The sequence below is a fragment of the Lissotriton helveticus genome, chromosome 3_1, assembly GCF_964261635.1.
Source record: "Lissotriton helveticus chromosome 3_1, aLisHel1.1, whole genome shotgun sequence".
Classification (NCBI taxonomy): Eukaryota; Metazoa; Chordata; class Amphibia; order Caudata; family Salamandridae; genus Lissotriton; species Lissotriton helveticus.
In genome coordinates this window covers 1,534,688,669-1,534,716,578 of record NC_136061.1, presented here as the reverse complement: position 1 = coordinate 1,534,716,578, position 27,910 = coordinate 1,534,688,669, and the positions used below count along the sequence as shown (strand labels likewise).

At 47.7% G+C, this 27,910-nt stretch overlaps 1 protein-coding gene across 1 annotated transcript in view; it reads left to right on the top strand.

Annotated features, from left to right (window-relative positions):
- The window catches only part of CENATAC (centrosomal AT-AC splicing factor), a 119,789-nt gene extending 93,428 nt beyond the window's left edge, over positions 1-26,361 (top strand). The window contains exons 7-11 of the mRNA XM_078682214.1: positions 612-723; positions 3,057-3,087; positions 23,474-23,563; positions 24,117-24,249; positions 25,002-26,361. Coding sequence (XP_078538340.1) covers positions 612-723; positions 3,057-3,087; positions 23,474-23,563; positions 24,117-24,249; positions 25,002-25,101 — 466 coding nt within the window. The 3' untranslated portion in view covers positions 25,102-26,361. The remainder of the gene's footprint in view (positions 1-611; positions 724-3,056; positions 3,088-23,473; positions 23,564-24,116; positions 24,250-25,001) is intronic.
- The last annotated feature ends 1,549 nt before the right edge of the window (positions 26,362-27,910 follow it).

Here is a 27,910-nt window from a genome sequence, read left to right as displayed (position 1 = left end):
CACTCCTGAGAATATATATGAAAAAGGGCCAGCTGAGTGAGAATGTATCATTTGTAGGCATTACACAAAGCTGCTCATTAATACAGTGCTTTGAGAAGTTATCTACCAGGGACCTTCCGATAGATAGTTCCTACAGCCATTGATCTTTGTATATTAATGCAGCGACGATAAGAACCTATAGCACTGGAACGCTCCGCTCGCCTAGACTGTGTCTGTGTGAGGGTTAATTGCCAATCCTGCAGGATTATATTAATTTAAGCAGGCTATAACTTGTCTTATCCTGAAGAGAAGTGTATACTCTTTCTCTCCTGCTATATATATATTAATGTGACAGCAAATTGAAATGTTGTTCCCTTTGTAAAAAATTCAAAAGGAACTCCAGTCCAAAGGGTTTAAATAAAAAAAAAAATCTGGTGTTCATTAGGGATTTAATCTGCCCTTGAACACATACGGTCCTTTCAAAATGGTGCTTCGGCTGTCAGCAGCGGACTAGAGCCTATCCCTGTTTGCAGATTGTAGATGTGTAGTAGTTTTTCTCTATCACTACAGATCAACAGCTTACTTGTTTGAACATTTGCGCTCTCAATTCTTCTGTTACTATATTTCTTTAGGCTTCGCTCTGTCGCAGAAGCTGAGGAGTCGCGTTTCCAGAGCATGTCTACAGCTGGGGAAGAACTTGAATGGATGGAGCCAGGCCAGAATCTGACTTTTGTTGGCCACCAGGTAGGTTCACAAAGATAAGGTCTCATTGACCCAGAGCATCTCTAAGCTCATGTACATCTACGACGAGTTGGCGAGGTTGTTTTGGCCGATAATTCTTGACAATGTCTTGGGAACACAAGAGTTCCTAAATTGTGGTCCCTAAGACTGTCTGCATAAATGTGCCAATATTGAAGGACTTGAAAGTTAGTTTGAAATCCAGTTTGACGTTTGCTTGCACATTGAGACTGTGCTGGGTTAGCCTGGCTGTACAGACCTGACCTCTGCAGGCATTGCATGAATATCCATACTATATAGACCTTTCCCTGGCTGCAGTATCAATATTCAGAATGTTTGTCACGCTGTCTGACTAGAGATCGCTTCGGCCTCAATGATACTCCATAAATGGTTTGTCTCCTACCTCCCGCACCGAACACAGCAAATCAAAATTCATGACTGCCTATCTAACCCCACTCCGGTCTCCCTAGGAGTCCCTCAGAGATCCATTCTCTCTCCCTCTCTCTTCAACATCTTAATGAAACCCCTCACTCTCATTCTAAATCAAGCCGGAATCCAATACCACCTCTATGCAGATGATACCCAACTCTACTACAAGATCAAAACCCGCTCGGATATCATTCATCTTAATAATACCCTCTCCAAAATTCAATCCTGGTTCCAATCAAATCCTCTTAAACTCAAACCTAAAAAAGCTGAAATCATGCTCTTCTCCCCAAAAAAGAACCCTCTCCCCATCCAATCCTGGATCACCGACCTGAACGCCCTCAACTGTTCAATCACCCTGTCCAACTCCGTTAAATCTCTTGGGATCTGCATTAACAAGATCCTAACTCTCAATGTCCACACCAAAAAGTCGGCTAAGGGAGCCCTCTTCACTCTCCGTCTTCTTAAGAAAATTAAACCCTTTATCCCAACTGACAACTTTAAATTAGTTGTTCAATCTCTGGTCCTTTCGCGAATTGATTATGGCAAAGCCATCCTCTCTGGAATCCCCAAGGTCCACCTTGCTCCTCTCAAATCTGTCTTAACCTTGCAGCCAGGCTCATTACCGATGGCAAACGTTACGACCACATCTCACTAGCCCACAAAACTCTTAAATGGCTCACCATCGAATGCAGATTCTCCTACAAAACTGCAGTATAACACACAAAGCCCTCCATAAAAACGCACCGCTGTACCTCGCCAACAAACTCTGCAAAGCGGGCAACACACGACCAATGAGAAGTACCAACACCCTCCTGCGAGTCCCACCCCTGCACAAAAAGAAATCCACACAATCCCTCTCCTTCTCAGGAAATGCCCCAAAAATCTGGAATGCCCTTCCCAAAGACCTACGACGTAACCCTTCCTACATCAGCTTCAAAAAAGATCTCAAAATTCACCACCTCAACAAATATTGGGGATCTTAACCTACGCCCTAATTTCACCCGCCCACCGTTACTACTCCGTTCCTCCCCAACTCTCCTACTGCGCCTTGAACTGCTCTAATTATCTGCTTATCCCAATATGTGTTAGCCCAAACTGTTTCTCTTCTATTAAATCCTGTTGTTACTCCGGGCTGCGCACATTTTGTTTGTACCGCTTATTAGCATCATTCGCCTGTCTCACTTCTTTATACAATAGTTTGATCTCCCCTATCCATGCTATATATGGTCATGTCCCCTGCTCCTCTCATTTGTCTATTTGATATGTTTTAACTCTAGCCGTTTTCACTTCTGTTCACCTGTTTTGATAATCCATACAGTCAAATTATTGTTGTTTGCCTTTACTATCCTCATTCTCATGTAAAGCGCTCTGATACCTCTGGGTACAGCCAGTGCTATATAAAACCTCTAAATAAATAATAATGATAATATCAATATTCATACTACCTGGGTCTCTCCCTGACCGTGACCTCAATATCCGAACTGTCGGGATGTGCCTGACCATACCATTACCGTACGGTCAATAGCCAGACTACCTGGTTCTCTCCCTAGCTGTAACCTACATATCAGGTTGCGCAAGTTCACAACATCGATTAATCGGCATAATATTGATAGTAGACATATGATGTTTTTACAGGTAGATATTAAAAACTTGATATTGTAGTAGAACACTAGGTTTATTCCTTATGTGCATATAACAACCTGTTTTCCATGTTGCAGGCATGTAGAGTCTTGTCTGTCTGTTGCTTGTATATTCTACTGTGAGTTATTGTCTGTGTATCAAAGACTCTGGGCCAGATCAACTCAATATCACAGATGAGTTTTTTTCTGCTTTTCTTTTATAACGTTGCTGTATAAACATATCTGCACTACTACTATTGTTTATCTGAAATCTGCTTTTTTAATCTGCAGGAAGTAACTGAAAGAGGAAACATTTACACAGGTAACCAGGCTGTTCCTTCATCTTGTGGCTCTAAATGTGCCTCACCCTTTTTTTATAAGGGTTTTGTCTAGAGTGTGGTGGGTAGCAGTAACATTCTTCCCGGCTCATGCCTAGTGTGCAAATATTTTTTCCGGTGTAGTGCCATACTGGAAACTGGGGTTCATGCAATACAGTTCGAATCTGTTTTGTTCAAAGTGTGTTTAGTATTGGTCTGGCAGCCAATAGATTTCCAAACCTGTAGCCAAAATATTTTAGTGACTGGACGCCAGCCAAGAGCAACTGGCAAGGTGTGTACAGACTAGAGGTCTGTATGTGTGAGTAATTAGCTTTCAATGCATACAAGGGCACGTTGAACTACACTTCTCCAGGGCAGAATGAAACATCTTGACCGGGTGTGAATCTAGGAGCACTATAGAAATTCAGACTCCACAATACAATGTTTGTAGGCTGTTTCTGTAGTAGGGGATCTCTGTGTATAGTCATAATCTAGTGAATAGTCCCGCCCATGTGCGTGGACCCCGGAGCAATCAAAAATAATCTCTTAAAGTGTCGAAAAATGCAGAACTGCACAGACACTTAAGAGAGAATTTAAAGACAGATAATGCAGCCTATAAAACAGGCTACACTGTCCAGTACTTCAACTAGAAATTCCACCAAAAAATCCACAAAACAGCAAAGCCTGTACAGATTTCCCTTGCTTTAGCAGCAAAAACCCTCTGGAATGATAGAGAGGAGGACCTGGACAGACAAGCCCCATAGGCTGCCATTATGTGGCTCAGAACAGGATACTGTGCCTTTAAGAGCACTTTCCAGAACTTCACAGTATCCCAGAATGCACTGCAGGTCCCTTTTACTTTCAGTTCTTTTTTCCGGCTCCTGCAAGCAGGACCCTGGAGCATTGAGCTCTCCCTTTTCAAGGGTTTATTGGTGATTTTTAGGTCTCGCCTGTCCATGCGCATCGAGCTTGCGAGACTATTGGGGCTTAACCACTCTTTAACTAACTTGCAAGGAATCGTGGCGATTCCTTGCAGTGCCCGTGACTTTTAAGCTCAATGCGCATGCGCATTGAGCTTAAAAGCGCGTGCACATCAGTTCCCTCAGCCGCACTCCAGGCCCCTGCTGCTTTCACACCCTCTCCCCGCTCCGCCCCCTCCCCTGCCCGCCGTGTCGCATTTCTCCTCCCCCCTCCCCTTATTTTTTTTACCCGCTCCGCCCCCTCCCCTGCCCGCCGTGTCGCATTTCTTTTCTCCTCTTTGCTCCTCCAGCAGTTCTCTGTCACCTTTCCTTCTCTCCTCCCTTGTCCACCTTTTCATTGTTTTTGCCCTGTTTTTTGCATTTGCAATTCAGGCTCCGCCAGCTCGTCGATTTATTTTAGTACCAACCAATTGACATGTTCCTGTAACTTATTTAAAACTACCATATTTTATAAAACACAATTACGCCCAAATTATTTACTCATCACTTTCGCGGTGGCAAGTCTGCAATTCATGAAAGGGGGAATGGGAAGTCACCAAACATATGCTTTACTTGAAGTTTGACTTATTTTACTTAGCTTGGGGCTGTCGATTATTTGACAGTGAGCGCGACACGCATGAAAGGGTCTCCTTGAAGGAAATTCAGTTTCTTCAACAGGCACTCTGCTCAGCACCCCACCCTTCCCCCACACGTGACTGCTGCCTTCTTTTAAGCTACAAATGAAGCGTACTTACTAACACTCAAACCTTCCTGCCTGAACAATTACCTTAACCGGCATATTACACCAGGCTCCAGCACGTGTGACGTGTGGAGTTCAATCTCTTACCTAAATGTCATTTCAAAGTCACATCTGAAAAGAGCTTGCTTATAATGTATAATGGCGCTGACGCATGGCTGATATAGTTCACGTGATAAATAATGATAAACTTGTAACTTTCATTGTTTTACGCACAATTTCGGCAGGAGCATGATAAAAATTAAAACGTAGGAATTTTTTTTAGGCTAACTGATCTATTTCACCCTCCCACCTCCAATTGATGGGCCAACAAATGACTATTAAAACACGGACTGAATTATCTCATTTTGTATAATTATAGTCACAATCCAAATGCTGGATTTAATGCGAGCAGCTTAACAAATCTACAAGAACCGCATTTTCGAATTGGAGTAGTGGGTCTCAATTTCGCATATGCACTAAAGGCACAGTGCTCACAAACTCTCAAAGGTTATCACGAACAGTAATAATCAATTTTTTTTAGGCTAACTGATCTATTTCACCCTCCCACCTCCAATTGATGGGCCAACAAATGACTATTAAAACACGGACTGAATTATCTCATTTTGTATAATTATAGTCACAATCCAAATGCTGTATTTAATGCGAGCAGCTTAACAAATCTACAAGAACCGCATTTTCGAATTGGAGTAGTGGGTCTCAATTTCGCATATGCACTAAAGGCACAGTGCTCACAAACTCTCAAAGGTTATCACGAACAGTAATAATCCTAATAAATATGAGGTCACAAGGGGAAATAGGAAATGGGGTCCTTTTCGTTCAGTCATTTCTTTCTGGCTGGCTGGCCTGCACTACAACAGTACCCAGTTCTTTTTAAGTCCTGCTAATAATCGTTTCCACGTGCTAACTTTAACTGATGTGCAACTTCACATGAGTAAATGGAACACAGCTGTGCAATTGCTCATTAAACATCCACCACCACCACATCCACCATCAACTCCAAATCCACCTCCACATGCACCACCACATCCACCACCACATCCACCGCTACATCCACCGCCACATCCACCGCCACATTCACCGCCACATTCACCGCCACATCCACCGCCACATCCACCACACCATCCACCACACCCACCACCACCACATCCACCACACCCACCACCACTACATCCACCACCCCATCCACCACCACCACCCCATCCACCACCGCATCCACCATCACCACATCCACCACCACATCCACCACCACCACATCCACCATCAACTCCAAATCCACCTCCACATGCACCACCACAACCACTGCCACATACACTGCCACAGCCACATCCACCAGATCCACCACACCCACCACCACTACATCCACCACCCCATCCACCACCACCACCACCGCATCCACCACCACCACATCCACCACCACATCCACATCCACCACCACATCCACCACCACCACCACATCCACCACCACCACCACCACCACATCCACCACCACATCCACATCCACCACCACATCCACCACCACATCCACTGCATGCACCACCACCACATCCACCACATCCACATCCACCGCATCCACCACCTCCACATCCACCACCACATCCACCACCACCACACCCACCACCACCGCATCCACCACCACCGCATCCACCACCACCACATCCACCACCACCACCACCACCACATACACCACCACATACACCACCACATACACCACCACATACACCACCACCACTTTCACCACACCCATCACCACCACATCCACCACACCCACCACCACCACATCCACCACACATCCACCACACATCCACAAACACATCCACCAACACTTCCAACACCACCGCATCCACCACCACTGCATCCACCAACACCACATCCACCAACACCACATCCATGACCACCACCGCATCCACCACCACATCCACCAACACATCCACCACCACCATATCCCCCAGATCCACCACATCTATATGTGTGTGTGTGTGTGTGTGTGTGTGTGTGTGTGTGTGTGTGGCTCTGTGTGTGTGTAGGTGCAAATGCAATGTGCTTGGATTTTCGTCACAATAAAATACACTGAACATAATCTTCACAAAACTTATTTACAAACGTTTAAGGTATTGCCATTATAAATTAAAATAACTTTTAATTAAATATTAATCATTTACAAAAATAAAAGCCATTGTGATTTGTAATATCAATACATCTAAGTCACGTAAATACAACACACATTGCATTACAAATGCTATAGGTGTCACATTTGCAAAAGTTAAAACTATTGACATTGTAACTGACAAAGCTATTAATTTTGCTATTTTAAAAACCAACACACAAATAAAAGTGTCATTTACAATAACAATCGCTCAAACTTTCCTAATGCGAGACCTATTGCATTTCCAATGCTTGTTCACTATTGTTTTCAATTTGAGTGCTTCTAAAGTACTTTAGTGCTGTTCTTCTTGGTTTTTGCTCCTTTTTTATGTCAAATATGCCTGCATTATTTGACAAATGCCCGGAGTGCTCCAGGAAGAAGGCCAAATCAGATCCCAATGAGGTGTGTATCCTCTGCCTTCCCTCTTCCCATGTCCCAGAGGAGTGTGTGATTTGTCAAGGCTTTTCTGGCAGGACACTGAAGGACAGAAAGAAGATCAGACTTCAGGGCCTCGCGAAAAGAAGGCTGAAGGCGCAAGGTGGGTCTGGAGTGGCTTCCTCTGCCCGTGCTGAGGCCTCTGGGGGGCTCCCCAGGGGCAGGAAGACAAGCAAGCGTCCCCATTCTCCGTCTGGGTCGATTGCACCGACTACGACGTCGAGAGGGATGACTACAGTCTGTTCCCCGTCTCCCCAGGGCTCTGGGCCGAAGCGACGTCGACGCTCGACGTCGAAGGAATTGAACAGACCGCCGTCAAAGTCTCCTGTGACGATTTCGTCGTCATCCTCGTCGGAGTCGACGTCGAGTGATCGACGTCGAAGGGCCCGGCGTCGGCGCTCGCCGTCGAGGCGACACCGCCGTTCGCCGTCGGCGAAAAGGAGAAGATCTTAGTCGAGGGGAACCTCGTCGTCGAGGAGTGGACCGCCGTCGAGGCGGAAGAGGTCGCCGTCGAGGCGGAAGAGGTCGCCGTCGAGGCGGAAGAGATCACCGTCGAGGCGGAAGAGATCACCGTCGAGGCGCAAGAGGTTGCCGTTGAGGCGCGAGAGATCGCCGTCGAGGCGGACGAGGTCGCCGTCGAGGCAAAGCCACTCGCCGTCGAGAGGAAGATGGTCGACGCCGAGGAAGAGACGCTCGACGTCGAGGGGTCGACGATCGCCGTCTGGTCTCCGTTCTTCGACGTCGAAGAGGCGCGAAAAGAGGCCTGATGCCATGGGAGGCTCGCCAATGTCCCAGGCTGGAAAGGAAGGCAGATCACCGGGCTCGGTGTACTCCGCGGTGTATACTCCGTCGCAGAGGCCAGTTACACCTCCGCCTCCATTGCCGATGGGTCTACCTCCGAGGGCTCCTACCCCTCCTCCTTTGCCTCCGCTTCCGCAAACCGTACCTCGACCTCAGGTGTCAGAAAGACCACCTCCGGTTCCTCCGAGGTCGGTCTCATTGCCCAGGCTTCCGACCCCGCCCAAAGGGACTCCTAAGCCGAAGACCCCGGCCAAACCTAAGACGCCCGCTCCGGTGGAACCGGCGGATCGTCCGAGGCCTAGGAAGTCGCGATCACGCTCCGGACGGAGAGGAAGATCGAGGAGTCGACGCAGATCCTCAACTAGATCTAGGAGGCGGGGATCCAGGTCCCGCACGGACTCCTCCAGGACACGATCCTATTCACCGACCTTGTCGGATTCCCCGGGGACAAGGGTGTCTCCGGTGGACAACATCAGCACGTTCCAGGAGGTTCTCCTGAGGGGGGCTACAAAATTGGGCATCACGGTGATTGCTCCTACACCTATGACTTCCGTGATATTTGAGACACTTCACAAGAAGCATTTGTCTCGCCCTCTGCTGCCATTAGTGCCAGGTTTGGTGGAACCTGCGGAGGAGCTGTTCCTCACGCCAGCGGTGGTGAAGGCCGCTCCCTCCCGACTTCTGAAGAAGTACAGGGCCCCGGATTCGGACCCGGCTTTCCTGCGGATAGATCCGGTACCCGACTCCGTTATAGTGACGGCGGCCAGGAAGTTACACTCTACCTCCCCGTCCTCCACCGTGCCGCCCGATAAGGAAAGCCGATGAATCGACTCGGCTGGAAGGAAGGCTTGTGGGACTGCATCCATGGCCATGAAAGCATCCAGCGATTCGGCGTTGCTGGGGCGGTACGACCGTGCCCTGTGGGACTCCCTGCAACAGTTCACGGACCTTCTGCCACGAGACAAGAGGGAGGACTTCCTAGAGATACTTAAGGAAGGGATGCTGGTTTCAAACCAGGTCATCAGCGCGGCTGCGGATATCTCTCTTTTGGCGGCCCATGGTTACTGTCATGGGATCAACCAGCGATGTCGTGCTTGGCTCAGGCTCACGTCACTCAAGTCGGAGGCCCAGCAGCGGGTGGCCAATCTGCCTTTTTCCGGGGAAACACTGTTCGGAAAACATGCCGATGATGAGATGGCCCGCATGAAGGCGGAGGCAGAGACTGACGGCTGTGGGCTTGGAGAAGCCCAAAGAAAAGAAGTCCTACCGACCGTTCCAGAGACGGTTCGGCGCACAGGGAAGAGGACAAGGACAGTCTTCGGGACAGCAGCAGCAACAACAGCAGCAGTTCTGGAGACCCTTCCAGAAGCGCCTGAAGGGTAGAGGTGGACAACAGTCCTCTACAGCGAACAAAGGCCCGTCCGGGTCTCGACCCTGAGCGGTTACTTCCCCTTCACCTGTTACCCGCTCCGGTGGGGGGGAAGCGTTCAATTTTTTCTGGCAGAGTGGAGAAAAATTACTCAGGACAAGTGGGTGCTGAATATTGTTTGCAATGGATACAGTCTTTGGTTCACCAGCCCGCCTCCATCAATTCCTCCGGTCAGCTCGCAGTATCAACTGCGCGAGCTCCAGGCGGAGGCCGATATCCTGTTAAGGAAAAGGGCGATAGAAGACGTACCTCTGTCTCAAAGGGGAAGAGGTCTGTACTCTCGGTTCTTTCTGGTTCGCAAGAAGGACAAGAACGAGTTCAGGCCCATTCTGGACTTGCGACAGGCAAACAAGTGGATTCGCAGATAAAAGTTTTGCATGCTGTCGTTGCATCAGATTTATCCTCAGTTGCAACAGGGAGACTGGCTATGTGCAATAGACCTACAGGATGCGTACTTCCATGTGCCCATTGCACACAAACACAGGAAGTTCCTGCGATTCCAAGTCGGCGCCAATCATTATCAGTACACAGTACTGCCATTCGGGCTGAAGTCTGCGCCCAGAACTTTCTCGAAGTGCATGGCAGTGGTAGCAGCACACCTGAGGAAGAACAAGGTGTTTGTCTACCCGTACCTGGACGATTGGTGGATCAAGGCCTCCTCCTTCTCGGAAGCTCAGGCACACTTCCAGAAGACGTGCGTTCTTTTGAACAAGCTGGGGTTGCACATCAACATGTCCAAGTCTGTCCCGACGCCGGTCCAGTGCATTCAGTACTTGGGAGCCACCATCAATACGCTGTCAGCAAGCGTGTCTCCTTCGGAGAAGCGACGATTATCACTCCTTCGGAAGGCTCAGGCTCTTATGACCACTCCATCTACAACAGTGAGGACGGTGTCTTCTCTACTGGGATCGATGGCCTCTTGTATCTTCCTAACGCCACACGCGCGGCTGCACATGAGACCGCTGCAGGAGTGTTTGGAGAATCAGTGGGATCAGAGGAAAGGGTCTTGGGACGACAAGATACGACTGTCTCTGCATGTTCTTCAGTCTCTGAAGTGGTGGTGTTCAGTGGAGAATCTCCTCAGAGGGGTTCCCTTCCACAAGGACATTCCCACTCAGACTATCGTGACGGATGCTTCTCTCCAGGGCTAGGGAGCGCACTCCGGAGACTTACAGATTCAAGGGACGTGGTCACCGATGGAGTCCACGTACCATATCAACTTCCTGGAACTCAGAGCTGTTCACTTGGCACTGAAGGCCTTTCATCCGTCCTTCCAGACCAACTCTCTGCTTGTACAGACAGACAATACGACCACGATGTATTACCTCAACAAGCAGGGGGGCTCGAGATCGCGCACCCTGTCGCAGGAGGCGCAGGCGATCTGGCATTGGCTTCTGGCCAGAGGACTGACGATAACGGCTACCCATCTGCCAGGTGTGCAGAATGTTCAGGCAGATGCACTGAGCAGACTGAATCAGGAAAACCACGAATGGGTCATAAACGACGAAGTACTAGGAGAAGTCTTCGCAAGGTGGGGGACTCCAGACATAGATCTGTTCGCCACCGCAGAAAACAGCAAATGCCGAGACTTCGCCTCCAGGTACTACCAGCAAGGGACTCTGGGGAATGCGCTATGGATCAACTGGTCGAACAGCTTTCTGTACGCTTTTCCACCCATTCCCCTGATTCCGGCGGTGCTCATCAAGCTCTCCCAGTCCAGGGCGCGGATGATCCTGATTGTCCCGGAATGGCCCAGACAGTGGTGGTTCACGGACCTGCTTCACCGGTCTCTTCTTCCGCACATACGGCTGCCGTGCAGGCCGGACCTTCTCACGAAGTTCGGGGGGCAGATGTTGCACCCCAACCTCTCATCTTTGAGTTTGGCGGCATGGCTCCTGAGAGAGTGCAATATGGTCATTTAAATCTACCAGAAGATTGCATGGACATACTGAAGGAGGCTAAGAGACCTTCCACTCGGACTTCATATGCCTACAAGTGCAAGAGGTTCTGTATCTGGTGCAAGTCCAAGAATTATGGCCCGACGACGTGCAAGGAAGATGTCATCCTTCCTTACCTGCTGCATTTGGCGCAGTCTGGCCTTAATGTTCATTCTATTAAGGTTCACCTCGCTGCATTGACTGCCTACAGGAAATGCCCTTCACAGACTTCCTTCTTCCAGATCCCTGTGATCAAAGATTTTTTGGAAGGCTTGAAGAAAGTATTCCCTCCTGTCAGGCTTCCTTCGCCTTCATGGGAATTGAATGTGGTGCTGTCCAGATTGATGAAGGAGCCTTTTGAACCTATTCATAAGGCTTCGTTGCAGCACCTGTCCTGGAAGGCGGCGTTCCTCGTGGCCATTACATCGGCCCGCAGGGTGAGTGAAATTCAGGCGTTGCATTGCCAAGAACCTTATACTGTATTTCATGCTGCTAAGGTTGTTATGCGTACTCACCCTAAATTTCTTCCCAAGGTTATTTCTGATTTTCATGTCAACCACACTGTAACTTTGCCTACGTTTTTTCAGAATCCTTCATCTCCAGCGGAAAGGTTTTTACATTCCCTGGATGTTAGGAGGGTGTTGAAATTGTATCTGGATAAAACCAAGGATATTCGTAGGTCAGACCAATCGTTTATCAATTATGGATCAGTCAGGACGGGTCTTGCTACCTCTAAACAGTTCATCTCGAGGTGGATTGTGTCCTGCATAATATTGTGTTCCCAAAAGGCTAATAAGACCTTAGGGGGCAAACCTAAGGCTCATTCCACCAGGGGCAAAGCTGCCACGACGGCTTTGCTTCGTAATGTTCCCATTGCAGAAATCTGCAAGGCGGCCACTTGGAAGTCGGTCCATACCTTTGCTAAGCATTACTGCCTGGACACTGATGCCAGGGCAGACGCTCAGGTTGAGCAGGCTTCGCTGCAAAATCTGTTCGCACAATAGTGGTGTTATTTCTCGTTTCTCCACCGCCGCTTTGGTGTGGGGATGGGCTTGCCATTCTATTCACTAGAATATGACTATACACAGAGATCCCCTACTACAGAAGGAGTAATTTCTGTCCTGTAACTCCAGTTCTGTAGTAGGGGTATCTCTGTTATAGTCATAAGCGCCCGCCCTCCTCCCCGGTGGTGAGAGATATGCATGTAAGGAATGCTACAGGTCTGGCGTGTTACTCCTTCAAAAAGAACTGAAAGTAAAAGGGACCTGCAGTGCATTCTGGGATACTGTGAAGTTCTGGAAAGTTCTCTTAAAGGCACAGTATCCTGTTCTGACCCACATAATGGCAGCCTATGGGGCTTGTCTGTCCAGGTCCTCCTCTCTATCATTCCAGAGGGTTTTGCTGCTAAAGCAAGGGAAATCTGTACAGGCTTTGCTGTTTTATGGATTTTTTGGTGGAATTTCTAGTTGAAGTACTGGACAGTGTAGCCTGTTTTATAGGCTGCATTATCTGTCTTTAAATTCTCTCTTAAGTGTCTGTGCAGTTCTGCATTTTTCGACACTTTAAGAGATTATTTTTGATTGCTCCGGGGTCCACGCACATGGGCGGGACTATTCACTAGATTATGACTATAACAGAGATACCCCTACTACAGAACTGGAGTTACAGGACCGAAACTACTCCATATATATATGTATGTATACATGTGTATATATGTATATATATATATGTATATGTGTATATATATATATATATGTGTGTGTATGTGTGTGTGTGTATATGTATGTATATATGTGTGTGTATATGTGTATATGTATGTATATATATATACATACGTATGTATGTGTATATATGTATGTATATATGTATGTATATATATACATACGTATGTATATATGTATGTATATATGTATGTATATATGTATGTATATATATGTGTGTATATATATCATTGCAAGTTTGCCTGCAAGAAAGGAGGAGCCCACAAGCAATGAAAGTTTCAGCCTTTTAATATCCTTGTTGGAAGCAGCAGTGAAATGGATGCAAATTTCAGCAACAGCATAGAAGTCCAGCCTGACGCGTTTCGTATCTCTACTTCGTCAGAGGCTCGGGCTTGTACTCAAAGGCAAACGATTTTTCTGGCTGTCTGTAGTTTACGGGTTACCTCTTTGCACGCCCCCAGGAGAAGAATATTGCCGTAGTCCAGTCTAGAGGTGATTAAGGCCTGGACTACGGTTTTCTGGGTCTCCTGAGGGAGCCTCCCGATGATCTTACGTATGTATATGTGTGTGTATATGTATATATGTGTGTGTATATATGTATATATGTATATATGTGTGTATATATATATGTATATATGTGTATATATGTATATATGTGTATATGTGTGTGTATATATGTGTATATGTATATATGTTTATATGTATATATGTTTATATATGTGTGTGTATATATGTATGTGTATATATATATATATATTCTGCTGTCTTTAGCACTGTGTCAATCACATCAGGCTGATAATACCACCCCCCTCATAGAAGATGGATAGCATGAGGTTCTTGCTGAGAGGAGGGTGAATGATCTGGGCGAGAGGGTTTTAAAGTAAGGTGATCGATTTTGATATTCACAGGACACTAATGCTGTATTATTTTTTGTTGCTGATTTCAAGTTGCTTGTGTTTGACGGTCCTCTTGTTCTGCCCATTTTGTCAGTGACTGAGCTTTAGCTGATTGATCATCTGTGTATCAAATCTACCTGTTTCCAATGACTCCCATCACATACTGCTTCCTGGTTAAGCAATTTAGGATGCATCTTCCAGTGTTCTGTGTGTGTGTGGCAATTTGTCTCAGGGCTGTTGCTCAGGGGCAATACTTTTGATATAAAGGGACATGGCCTATGAATCCGCTTTCATTTTATAATGTCTTTTTTCGAGCCAAAATAGTAATTATTGTCCTACACAGTTTTTTAGGTCTCGTCTGAGCCAGCGCATGCGATGCTCTGCGAGACATTTAGTAAGTGGGCTTTTAAAAGTGCTACCACGCGCTTTTGCTGGCCTAGCGCTTGCAGTTACTCATGCAGTCGCCAGCTTTCAGCGCCCGAGACGCCATCTGGAGCGCGATCACTTTCACTTTTGCCGGTGCTGCGCGCGCACCACTCGCGTGCTTATTAGGTCGATCGTAGAGCAGCGCATGCGCTGCTTGCTCGACTTTTAGTAAAGGGATAAAAAAAGTGCTACCAGATGCTGCCATGGCCGGCCTAGAGCTTGAGGGCATGTGCGCGGGCGCGTGCTTTGCGTGCCTCTCTCTGCGCTTCAATGACACCACAGATCTCCACTTTTGCACGCGCACTCCTGTTCGCGGCCGCACTTCTTGTATTTATCTACTTTTGCACATGCACTGAGAGTGCATCAGTGCATGTGTCTGCAGTCTCCTTCAGCTCTGCACTCCTCCTGGTCTCAAACTCGGCGTTGTTTTGATTCACGCTGATCCTTCTCCAGCTGTCTATTGCATTTTGGCCCACACTCAACAGCGGCCCCCTTCGCCCCACCTTTCTTCTTCAAAATCTGTCTGTCCTCTGACCTTGATTACTATCTGCTTTCCATTCCATCCGTCTCTCCCCGCTGCCTCACCCCTTCCTCCATCCTGCCCTCCCACACTCATCACTACTCAGTCAGGATCTTTTAATCATTGTGCCTTTCTCCCAGCCCTCCTTCTGGATATTGTTGTGTGATCTTCTTTGGTTAATTTGCTGCTGCAAGACTCCTTTGTTATTTCTTGTTTCCGTCAGACGGCATCATAGCCCTTTTTTTGCTCTCTATGGTTATGCTTATTTTCTAGATTTTTTTCCAAGTTGTCTCTGACTTTGTTTTCTACGGTTTATTGCAAATATCTGCTTGGTGGTGAGCTTGTTTACAGTTTATTTATAGCGCGAGCCTAGGACACTGGAACGTTTTACAACAGAACCGATTTATGTTAACATTATTTCCTGGGCACAAAGAGAATACGTGTTTTACCCAAAATCACATGCTGCTGAGCTGAAGTCGGGATTCGAACCTTTGTGCGCCAGTGATTCAAGGTCGGCAGCTACAGTCACTAGATTTACTGGCGCACACTGGTGTGGGAATTGTGTCCCCCTTTCTTGAACTAAGGCCGCTCTCTTATTGGGGAGGAAAATAAATCCAGACTTCCATCTCCACAGGTTTTTGAAGGACAGCATCGTAACAGGCAGCGTTTTATTCTCGGTTGCCCCTTTAGAGTTCCCCTGACGTTTTAGCTCCCATGGTTTGCTAGAGGTTTCTGATCCTTGCATCTGCATCTCCAGCAGGACACACAGGCACTGTTCAGGCGAGTTCATTGCTCCAGCCCACCCCGCGCTAGACTATTGCAAGCCAACTCAGCAGACGAACGCTGTGGTGAAGGTGGAAGGACGCCGAGACAAAACTTTGGAAGTGCAATAGGATTAGCAAAGTGAGCAGAAATTAATTTACAGCTAGGCTGGGATTCTAATAACGCTGATTACGCACAGGGGATTACGAGGTTTATTGAAAACCCAATACTGAATTTCAGCTCATTAAGGCTAACTGAGTTTTAATCAGCGGTGGAAGAAACGAAAAGCATGGGACCTGTGATACTAGCTGCAAAGGGGACAGTGTTAGATATATGGCTGAAAGCAACAACATATTCTGTAACTTCTTTTCTTAGCCTTTCACCTACAGGTAACTGATATGAAATATAATACGCACATCTTAAATGAACAAGCATTGGCATAGCCAATAGGTCTAGCCTTTGGGACCTTATAAGTGTTTAGCCATGCAACAGTTGATGATGTTGCACCAAGGATATTGTGCTGGATAACTAAACACTTATAAGGTCCCAAATGCGAGACCTATTGGCTATGCCAATGCTTTTTTTTATTTATTTCCCGTGCTTCCTCTGCCCTCTTTATCGTGCCATGTGAAACAAGCATTTACAATGCAATGGTTTTGCCTTTGTTAAAGTTAGAGCTATTGGCATTGCTCTTGACATTATTTTTATTTATGTTTTTTTAACATAAATAAATGGCATTGTCATTTACAATGCCACTAGCTTTATCTCTCGCAAATGACACACACAAACACACACAGAGTCCCCCACACAGAGCCCCCCACACACACAGCCACACAGAGCCCCCCACACACACAGCCACACAGAGCCCCCACACACACAGCCACACAGTCCCCCACACACACAGCCACACAGAGCCCCCCACACACACAGCCACACAAAGCCCCCCACACACACAGCCACACAGAGCCCTCCACACACCCACACAGAGCCTTCCACACACACCCACACAGCACAAGCAGGCAACAGGGGCACACGGAGGCACAAGCAGGCAACAGGGGCACACTGAGGCACAAGCAGGCGACAGGGGCACACGGAGGCACAAGCAGGCGACAGGGGCACACGGAGGCACAAGCAGGCGACAGGGGCACACGGAGGCACAAGCAGGCGACAGGGGCACGAAAACGGAGGCACAAGCAGGCGACAGGGGCACGAAAACGGAGGCACAAGCAGGCAACAGGGGCACGAAAACGGAGGCACAAGCAGGCAACAGGGGCACACGGAGGCACAAGCAGGCAACAGGGGCACACGGAGGCACAAGCAGGCAACAGGGTCACAAAAACAAGCACAAGCAGACAAAAGGGTCACAAGCAGGAATTGTAATTTAGACGGGGCTGAAGTGGAGAACGGTCAGTAGGGAAGTAGTGCGGCTGGTGCAGTGGTACCAGGCCGAAAGGTGAGAGGGGCTGTCTGCACCCCAGTTTGGACAGTTTCCACTACCTAACAGGGATTGGTGGGAGGGGGGCGTACTTTTTGCTTGCTTTAGGGCTGTTACTTCGGGGACGCATTGCACGCTCTTGCCTGCTGCCTGCTGCCGCCGGGACACGACAACAGGCTGGGAGAGGACAGGCTGGGAGAGGGCAAGGAGGGGACAGGCTGGGAGGGGACAGGCTGGGAGAGGGCAGGCTGGGAGAGGGCAGGGAGGGGACAGGCTGGGAGAGGGCAGGGAGGGGACAGGCTGGGAGAGGGCAGGCTGGAAGTGGACAAGCTGGGAGAGGACAGGCTGGGAAAGGTCATGGAGGGGACAGGCTGGGAGAGGGCAGGCTGGAAGTGGACAGGCTGGAAGAGGACAGGCTGGGAAAGGGCTGGGAGGGGACAGGCTGGGAGTGGGCAGGCCGCGAGAGGACAGGCCGCGAGAGGACAGGCCGCGAGAGGACAGGCCGCGAGAGGACAGGCCGCGAGAGGACAGGCCGCGAGAGGGCAGGCCGCGAGAGGGCAGGCCGCGAGAGGGCAGGCCGCGAGAGGGCAGGCCGCGAGAGGGCAGGCCGCGAGAGGGCAGGCCGCGAGAGGGCAGGCCGCGAGAGGGCAGGCCGGGAGTGGGCAGGCCGGGAGTGGGCAGGCTGCGAGAGGACAGGGCAGTAAGGGGGAAGGACTGGGGGTGGGCAGTAAGATAAGATTGGGACAGGGGAAACAAGGTAGTGGGGGTGGGGCAGTAGGACTGGGAGTGGCGGCAGCCGGGACGGAATGGGGGTGGCTTGGTGCTGCATAGGTAGGGACCTGTGGCAGTCGGTATAAGCGTCCACCCCACCCCTCCCCCCAGAATAGGCCTTGGGTGTGGGACAGGCTCCCAGCCTGCCCGCGGGAGACGAGTCACTGCGGCTGTAATGTGAGCCACACACCTGGCAGGCAAACAAACACCAGGCCAGACCTGCAGAGCTATCAGAGGGCGGGGAGGGGTCACTACATCAACCCCCTCCCCACCCAACCCCGGTTTGAAAAAAACAAACATGCCAGGCTGCCTGGGTTATCAGAGGGGGCGGGGAGGTACCACTACCTCTACATCTCCCCCCACCCCCCCCCCCCGCCAAGTTTACACCACACATGCCCGGGATGTCTGGGTGATCACAGGGGGCGGATCACTACGCCCCCATCCCTACACGCACAGTTTACCATTCTCCACTCCCGCAGGAGCCACTTCCGTGCATTGTCACCACAACAATACACCTGGGAAGTGAGGCCACGCCCACCCTGGTGCCCCGGTGCGTGCAGGCCCGGGTGGGGCGCAGTGCCACGTTCATTACAGCTCAATGAAGCATCACCGGCGGGACTGGGCACCCCCGGGATCACCACAGCCTGGCAGGGACCCCTCCCCAGAGGGCACCCCTGCCGAGGAGGGAGGGGCGGGCAGGTAGAGTGCACCGCGTGGAGCGGGAGGGCACAGAAGGAGGGGCAAGGGGAGGTGTGTGTAAAGAAGGGGGGGGGAGCAGGGACTCAAAAAAGTAAAGAAAACATGGTGAAGAGAAAATTACTACAGTGGGTAAAGAAGGCGGAAGCAGGTGGTGAAGGGGGGCTGGCCGGGGTAAGGAAGGATTAAGAAAACAATTTAGGAATTATGGAAAGAAAGGCGAAAGAATGAGAAAGCAGAAAGGGGGGGCTAAGGAGCGTCGGGAGGAACTAAAAGCAGAAGACATAGGAGCAGAGGGAGTAGTAAGGGAAAATAAAAAGAGAGTGGATCTAGCAGACAGAGTAAAGGAACGAGTCAGAGGAGACGGTTCAAGGAGGGGTAAAGGGGTGTGAGCTTGGAGGGGATGGGTCGAGGTCAGACTGGGTTAGGAGAGTACAGAAGATATAAACACAATGAGGGTGTAAGAGGTGGGTGTAAAATGTGCTTCATAAGTTGACTGATTGAATGCTGGGGATAGAAAAGAAGCGTATCAAAGGGGTGAGTGTGAGTAATATTGTAGGGGCAGGGAGGAGTAAAGGTAACATTTGTAAAGCACATGTTCACCCCTGGGTATCTTGGCGCTGCCTAACAGATGCTTATTCTAATCCCACTCAACGGCGCTCATTGTAAGAATGTATCTGTATTTACTATACCACTGACATCACTGCGGTGATTCGAAGCGCTTCTATGTTTTGTTTTGTTTCTTTCAGTGATTGCTATTTATTAGTTAGGGGCACACTCAGCCATTAATGAATGCCAATCGGTGCTTGTCTTTGTGTGGGAAGGATGTGGAGCAAGATCCAGAGCTGCCGACTTTACCGCTGGGGAACCAGGTTCCACTCTTAGCGTCAGCTCACCATTCTGAGCCAATCACGTAATCTCCTTGCACTCACCTAAGATTAATGTGTTCTTGTGAAATGCGACTGGTGCTCCTGTAAAGCGCTTCAGTACTTTCATGTCCAAGTGGCGCTATACAAAACTGCAACAACAAAAAAACGAAGCAATCCTCTGAAACTGGTGGAGGTGCAAGGAGAGGGGAGAGCAGTTTCCCGGCAGAAACAAAGGGAAATTGTTTAGGGCATGGATGGATTATATTTCCGCATGTGCACTTCTACACCTGCTACATTCCCGTATTGGGGAATATAGAATATTTACGCAAACTCCCAGAGTTTGTGACGGTCTCAAGACCGAGGGGTACCCATTGAATTACGCCTCGAGTCTAGAAATATTCGAACTTTGCTCCAAACTCTGGCAAAATTCTACCAGGAAGCATCAAACGTTTAAAAGAAGTGTCTTACGCTGATCGTTATGTTTTAACAGCAGAATGATTGCGCAGTGGGGCTGGCCGGGAGCCCCACAGCGGGCCCAGAGGGAGCACGGAATACACGCTCCACAGCAACCCTGCCGATCTCATACTTCGCAGGATCTGGTCTCAGGGGCGCGTTGCACAAGCCTTGTGAGCAGGGTTTAGTGAAAGGTGAAGTACGCGGGGGCTGTAGTGACAGTAATGCTGACCGCAAATCTAGTCGAGTGTTTTACACAATCCATGCTAAAAAAAGCGTGCGCTCACTAAGCCACGTATATTTATTTTATATTTTCGTACTTTAAACCATTAAACCGCTCTTCGTCTCCTCCTGATTTTGCTGTTTTTTATTTCGGGAGGGGGGCGGGAACAGGGCCGGAGACACGGAGAGCGGGAGGGGGCGGGAACGGGGCCGGAGACATGGAGAGCGTGAGAGGCAGCGGGAGGGGGGCGGGAACGGGGCCGGAGACACGGAGAGCGGGAGGGGGGCGGGAACGGGGCCGGAGACATGGAGAGCGTGAGAGGCAGCGGGAGGGGGGCGGGAACGGGGCCGGAGACACGGAGAGCGGGAGGGGAGCGGGAACGGGGCCGGAGACATGGAGAGCGTGAGAGGCAGCGGGAGGGGGGCGGGAACGGGGCCGGAGACACGGAGAGCGGGAGAGGGGGTGGGAACGGGCAAAAAAAAAAGCAAGCACTCACCTGGACCTCTTCCGGGTGCCGTCAGTGCCGGACCAGATTCGGGGGCGTTCCCGAGAACAGGCTTTCGGCTGACGTCACCAAAAGGGAAAAATTCTCGGGAACGCCCCCGAATCTGGTCCGGGATTGATGGACAGAGCCGTCTCCCAATGGCTAGCCTCCATTTATGGAGCTAGCCAATGGGAGGAGGGGGCGGATACCTGACCCCACAGAGGAAAACATAAGATTTTGCTAGCGCATGCGTACTTCGTACGAATTGGCTAGGCAAAACCTAATAAAAGAGCAAGATCGGTTTGTGAAGTAATAATGTGAACTCGTGCAGAGCTTTAACCAGGTCACTGTTATGTGCATACCCATTTTGAAAAGCACAGGAATCCACTGACACCGTAGTCGTGAATATTATATTACAGTAAGCCACCAACTTTAAGCACCCGAGGCGCCATCTGGAGCGCGATCGCTTTCACTTTTGCCGCTCAATTTAGTTTCCAGGCATGTCTCGTAAGTCCGCGGCTGACTCATTGCACGCCCCCAGACGGAGAGCTCTTCGCCGGGGCTTCCCAGCAGGGTCTAGTTATTGCGCCCATGGAAAACATTCCCCATGCTGACAGCCGAATATCACTCTCTACTCCTTGGCCCTCTTGAAGAGCCTCGGAGGCGGTTTGAAGTTGATACTAACCCCACCCCACCAATATTATTCCCTCATTGCCAACTCGTATGCAGACGAAAACAGCCGTAACGTGCTCTCAGATCGGGACTTGCTTTTTACATGTTGGCTGATGCCTCAATCGTGATGCTTGTAGACAACCCTTTAATTCACAATAAATTAAGCGGTCCTAATCAAAGGGCAAAGGTTTGATAGAAGTTTTGAGTCTGCTGCGGCCTCAGTTTCATTTCTGAATCCACTCCATTGCATTTGTGCACACCATACTGGCTATTTTTCATAGTCACTGCTGCTCGCAGAGCTTTGATGTCACCACAATGAATCACGAGACAGGAATTGTTTTGATTGTAATCCCCCTAGTTTGTTTCGGTTAAGTGCGTACTGGGCAATAAATTCAAATATTTTTATTCTCGCCTGCTTCGTATTGCTGTTTAAACAGAAAGCAAACAAGAGGTACTGTATCCCAAGTGGAATCCTGTGCAAATGTCCCCCTCCTCACTACAGATAGGTAATCACGAAAGCTAATGCTTCAATTAAAATATAGCCCTCCCTCGCAGAAGATAAATCTGAAACCAAGTCCTCCTTCTTGTACGCGTGTGCCCCGCCTCCCGGCTTCTCCCGCCTTCTCCCGCTGCTCGTGCTACAGATCTCTTGGTAGTCTCTTTCCCAACATGGCTGCTAAACTCTGCATGGTACAGCCTGCCTCTCCAATCCATGCATCCCTCCCCTTACCCAGCCTTTGGTTTCCAAACACGCCTCTACTGAGGCTTGCTTTGGGACCAAGCTACTGATATTAGACACGCTACATATACCATTACAGCCTGCACACCAAAGGAAACATTTTGGTGCCTCGAAGTCATATACGCTACATCCCGGACAGTTGTTAATTTAAAGCATTTGCGTTTACCGATATATCTAATAAACTGCAAGGGTGCTCATGAGCATGTCTCAGAGCCGCAATGATTAAAATATATGCCTTTTTAAAACTGCAATTTAATTAGTGTTCTTCATAAAATAAGTAAATTCAAATAACGAGTACAATGCACTTCCTCCCATTTTACATCCTTCTGGAAGTGTAACTTTATACTTTGCTTTTTAAATGTTTCCCGTTAGTTCTGCAGCAAAGTATTAGGAGGGAGTGTTGTTTGGAGTGGACAGTTTGGGCGTTTACCCCTCCCTGCCAGCTTTTTGTTTTTTTGCCCTCACCACTGCCCATTTTTCTGTTGCTTTTCATTTCCCCTTCCCCCAGCACCGCGACCTTGCTGCACCTGCGTGTTGCTTCCTTCTCTTCCTCGGTCACCCTCCTCTGCTCTTCTGTTGCTTTTTGTCCTCCTACCACTTCTCCGTTGCTCTGCCACCCCTCCTCTCCATTGCTTTTCGTCCACCACTCACTAGCTCTTCACTGTTGCTTCTCAGTCTCTTCCCTTCCCACTGATCAATTTTCTTCTTATTTATTATGTTTTAATATAATTTACATTTTACATGTATCTCTCTCTCTCTCTCTCTCTCTCTCTCTCTCTCTCTCTCTCTCTCTCTCTCTCTCTCTCTCTCTCTCACTCTCTCTCGTCGGTTGACATTCTAGCTGTCTATTTGGGAGTAGGACGTAGCTGATATTCAAGTTACTATATAAAAAAGCAATGGCATAGCCAATAAGTCTCACTTTTCGGACCTTATAAGTGTTTAGCCATGCAACAGTTGATGTTGTTGCACCAAGGATGTTGTGCTGCATAACTAAATACTTATAAGGTCCCAAAAGCGAGACCTATTGGCTATGCCTTAGCATGCCATGGTCTCAGGGTGGCAGTTTTAGGCAGAGCGGAGGGTTAGTGAACTGATGAGCACTACTGCAGTCAGTTTCCTTTGGATACATGGAGGTTCTTCTGACCAAGATCACCAAATCCATTAACCAACTTTGCAATGACTGTGACAGCCATACAGGTCTGCAGAAGCACCTTGTCCTTCTAAGTAGATGTTAATCCTTCTCCTGTGCCTTCTCTATAGGTGCCACGCCTCCCTGGCTGATGCAGGACGAGGAGCGCGAAGACCAAGCACAAGAGATCGGGCCTTCTCACGAGGAATTCCTCAAACAACGTAAGAAACTTTATTCCATTTGTTGACATTTTTATTTGGAGGTGATGTCTTTGTTTTATTGCTACATTTTTTAAGAAACGAAATCCCTTCCCAGCGTTTGAAAAAATGTACATTTTAAGGATATATTTGTACTGGACAAAAGAGTTCTGGTAACCGTATGGACCAGTGAGCTCATGACACGTATGAAAACAAGGGTTAAATTGATGTTGTAAATATTAATATCCAACTACAACAAAAACTGTTGCATTTGAGCACCACAGCAGATGAGATAGGGTGGCAGCTCTGGTTAACGTATTCCCTTGTACTTGGGTGGTGTGCGTAAATGCTCCCTTGAAACAGGTAGCCTTATAAATAGGCAAGCATGGACATTCCATTGGACTTCAAACGTGGTATGCGAGACCTCAGAGAATCCTGCACATGGAAAGCATGGTGTGTCAATGAGGTTATGTGTAGTGAGTGCTAATGAAAGAATGGTGCCGCAGAAAGAGCGGATTTAGTGAGTTATGATTTGTGCTTTAAAGGCTGCACTACTTAGTCATTTTCTTATTTTCAGAGGAGAAGGAGAAGCTGAAGAAATTGCCGCCAAACCGTGTGGGGGCTAATTTCGACCACACGTCCCAGACAGGAGATGGATGGCTCCCATCTTTTGGGAGGGTCTGGAATGATGGCCGGCGCTGGCAATCCAGGTAAGTGCAGGGGTTGCCACAGTGTGGGAGGAGTGATCTGAGTCTCAATTAGCCTGGTTGCTTTTCAGAGCTTAATTTAACTTGTCAACCTAAAACACCATGGAACAACCACAAAAGATCTTGACTTCAGTCATCCTCACTCCAGCAAATGGGAGTCTTGTGGTACAGGAAAAGATATGGTAGGAAGAGCTTCCTTGGTCTTCTCCTTGACTTCTAAATGTGGTGCCCAAGTTGGTGCAGGTTTCATTCGGCACAAGCTGCCCGTTACAAATTTCTTTTTGTCGGTTTTTACTTTTTTGACGGTTCAAAACCTAATTGGCATAAGGCAAATTCACTATAAACAGGTAGAAGGAAACTGTGACGCTGTGGACCGGGATATAATTAAATTGTTTGGCGGCTAGTGGGTTGTGGAGTTGCAATTGTTCAGTCTGCAGGCCACGCACCCTAACAATCCAAGCTCCTTGCAACATACATGGCACATGTTAAAAACTGCTCTAAAAAATCTGTTGCCACTAGTAGAATTGAAGACAAGGCCATACCTTTGGCAAACGTGTAATACGTAAATGTGAATAACATAATATTTAATTATTGTATACTGTGAGAAGTTTGTGCCGTAGCATGCTTCAGCGAGACCAAAAGCCCTAAACAATCCAGTGATACGGTTGGGATTCAGGCCCCTCCCATATCTGCTGCGTGTCTCAGTGGATTGATCAATACATTACAACATATCGATAAATTTCCTTTTGTTTCAGGCATCAGTATCGGGCTGAAGGAGAGGATGCTAGAGCTGGGAAGAGAAAAGCAGGCAAACACTGGCAGTCCAAGAAGAAGAGGAAGAGAGGCGACACATGATGATTATTCATGGACCCCCCCAACCCCCACGTGTTCAGAGAAATGTTGGACAAGACCGGCTTCAATCTCTCTGTACAGATCTCCACTCCACAACAGTCCACCTTTGTAAGAGATGTAACAAGTACTAGTCACAGTGCATAGATGGTTCAGTCTGAAGGAGACCGAGATGAAATGTTCATTCAGAATCAATTGAAAACTACATTGTCTCTGAATTTTAACAGAAGGGTGATTTAGTAATCTCTTCCAAAGATTGTATTTGAAAGCGTCATTGGTGAGTCTGGTGGCTGGTCCCTTCATACCTGAATCGACCTCATATAACAATCTGTGGACTGGGAACATCCAGCAACCCCCGACCTTCCTTAGAGGTTTTGCTAAAAATGGTTTAAGTCTCAATGAGAAAAAAACAGTCCTCAGTAAAGACAGCCATATTTGCAAAGATGTTTGAGGCTACTCTCAGCCTGCCCAACAGCTTCAACAGACGTTCCTTGATGACATCAAAAGCAGAAGGAAATTCAGACTTTTAGCAAGGGACTACAAGGTGGTTAGTTGGGTATGGTGGACCTGTTGATGTGTGGGTGCGCCCAATTGATAGCAGGTACATATGTGATGGGTAGCTTTCAGTTTCTCAGTATTGCAATGTTTTTCAACATTCTCTTGTTTCTTGCTCTGGCATTTACCTTTGTAAGTGTTGAAAAATAGTACTTACCTTGTTATAATGTTGCCTTTCACTGACCAGTTTGAGCTGTGCAAAGTTCAGTTTCTAACCAATGAAGAATCTGAAAAAATGTATATTTTCTCATGGAAAACAATAGTACTCATGCATGCTACTGGCTGGGAAAAAGGCCTATCTGGGTTTGATTGAATTTCTCATCTGATTACCTGGTTTGAATTGTTGGTAATTTCGAGAACTTTAGCAATGTTGTCTCTGTTTTAAAGTTTTTACCGGGCTTGTCAAGATATGTCACTACAAAACAGAGGTGATAATGGTGTTGAACTTACCACCAGCCTTTGGAGACCTGAATGACCTACGGCACATATTTTCGAAAGGAAGCGTCAGTGAGGTTAAGCTTCTTATTTATGTCACTTGTAAAGCAAGGGGAACCTACCCTATTCTCCATCATCCTTACGAGTTCATGCAAAAACTGAAAAGCAAGGACCACACTGCTGTTAGAAAGGTCAATGTTAACTTGGGGCCACTGTATCTTGACAACATATTTAAGGAGACTCTTCTTAGTCTCGAAAATAAATGTTTCAAGTAAATGCCAACGCTTTTTTTTTTAATAAAAGTAATTTAATAATGGGGTTTTTGGATGCAGACAAAACCGCGGCAAGAATCCGAGCTCTGTGTGCGTTGGCCAGCGTGTCGCTAACTCTTTGTTTTCTGAATCCAACCAGTAGATGGCCGGATAACGCAAAGTATGTTAAATTGTAAGTCATCTTTTCCATGTTCAAGATAGCTGGCCCTCCAAATGGCATCCCTAAAAAATTGTTTTAGTGCTTTAAAGTGACTTTTAAACAGAATAACTTATTAATTAATGTTTGGCAATAGGACAGCTGAAGATTATTTTTCAGTGCAACCGCTGCAATCGATTGTAAATGTTTGGCACCTTGCAATACAGATCTAATTTGAGGGTATCAAATGGTTCCTTCCTTGTAGAACAGAGAAAAACACGAGCTAGAGACTGAAAAACACAAATAAGACATTAGAAATCTGGACACTAACTCTCTTGATCTAGAATCTAGATCTTTGAAGGGATCCGAATTCCACCATAATATGGAGGAATTCAGATACAAAAATAGAGTAATGGCCTTATTTCAATTGCTATGCTATCCTTAGAATTGCTATGATGCTGGATACCCCGACAGTTTTATAAATGTATTTGATTTGACTAGATAAATTGGCATCGTGTCATTCACCTTCAAACAACTCTTTCCACACATAATTTCAGCTTTGTTATTCTTTTTGTTGCTTACTCACGATATGAATGTGCAGTTCTGATTAGTTCTAGTTTATTTCATGAACGCATGTCACTCGCATGTGTTTTTAAGCATAATGGCAGCAAGTTGTTAATATTTACTGTGGCAACATACAAATTTTAATAGACCTAGAGAAAAACGTCATGAAAGACATAATAAGCCAAAATGAGAAGTTTAATATGTGCGAGTTCCCCTCCTCCTTTTCTCTACTTTGACACCCAGTAGATTCATGAATAATTCCTTTTATGAATATATAACAAATGTTTTTTATAGGACAGATAAGCCCCACTACTTTATCTCAGAAATTAATAAGTGTGTAGTTTTTTGGGGAATTAATTTCACACAAGTTATTTTGAAGCACTATAGTCCATTACAGCGAGCATTAAACTAAGCGCCTTTAAAATACATGATCTAGGCGATATTGCAGTGGCAATGTCATTGAAATAATAGCAAAGTCAGGTATATTTGATCATAGCGGCCACTCTATACATAGTGGCATTTGAAGCCTTGCAGCTCCCCACAATGAGTCAGGACAGCCAGGATATGGCCCCGATGAAAAAGCAACCCCCTTCAGGTTCAGTCCACCTTGACGGCGTTAGCAAGGGGTGCTTCATTCCAGGCTTCTGCCAGACTGCAACATGGGCGTCCGAGCATACATTCACCAAGCACTACTGCCTCAACACTCAAATCTACAGAGAGGGATATTTTGCACACTGTGTTCTGCAAGACGTTTTGGTGAGCAGACTGACCAGACCCTCCACCATTTTGGGAAGCACTGCTTTAGTATAATTTCTAAAGATCGGAATCTGTTAAAAGTATTAGACAAACAGCG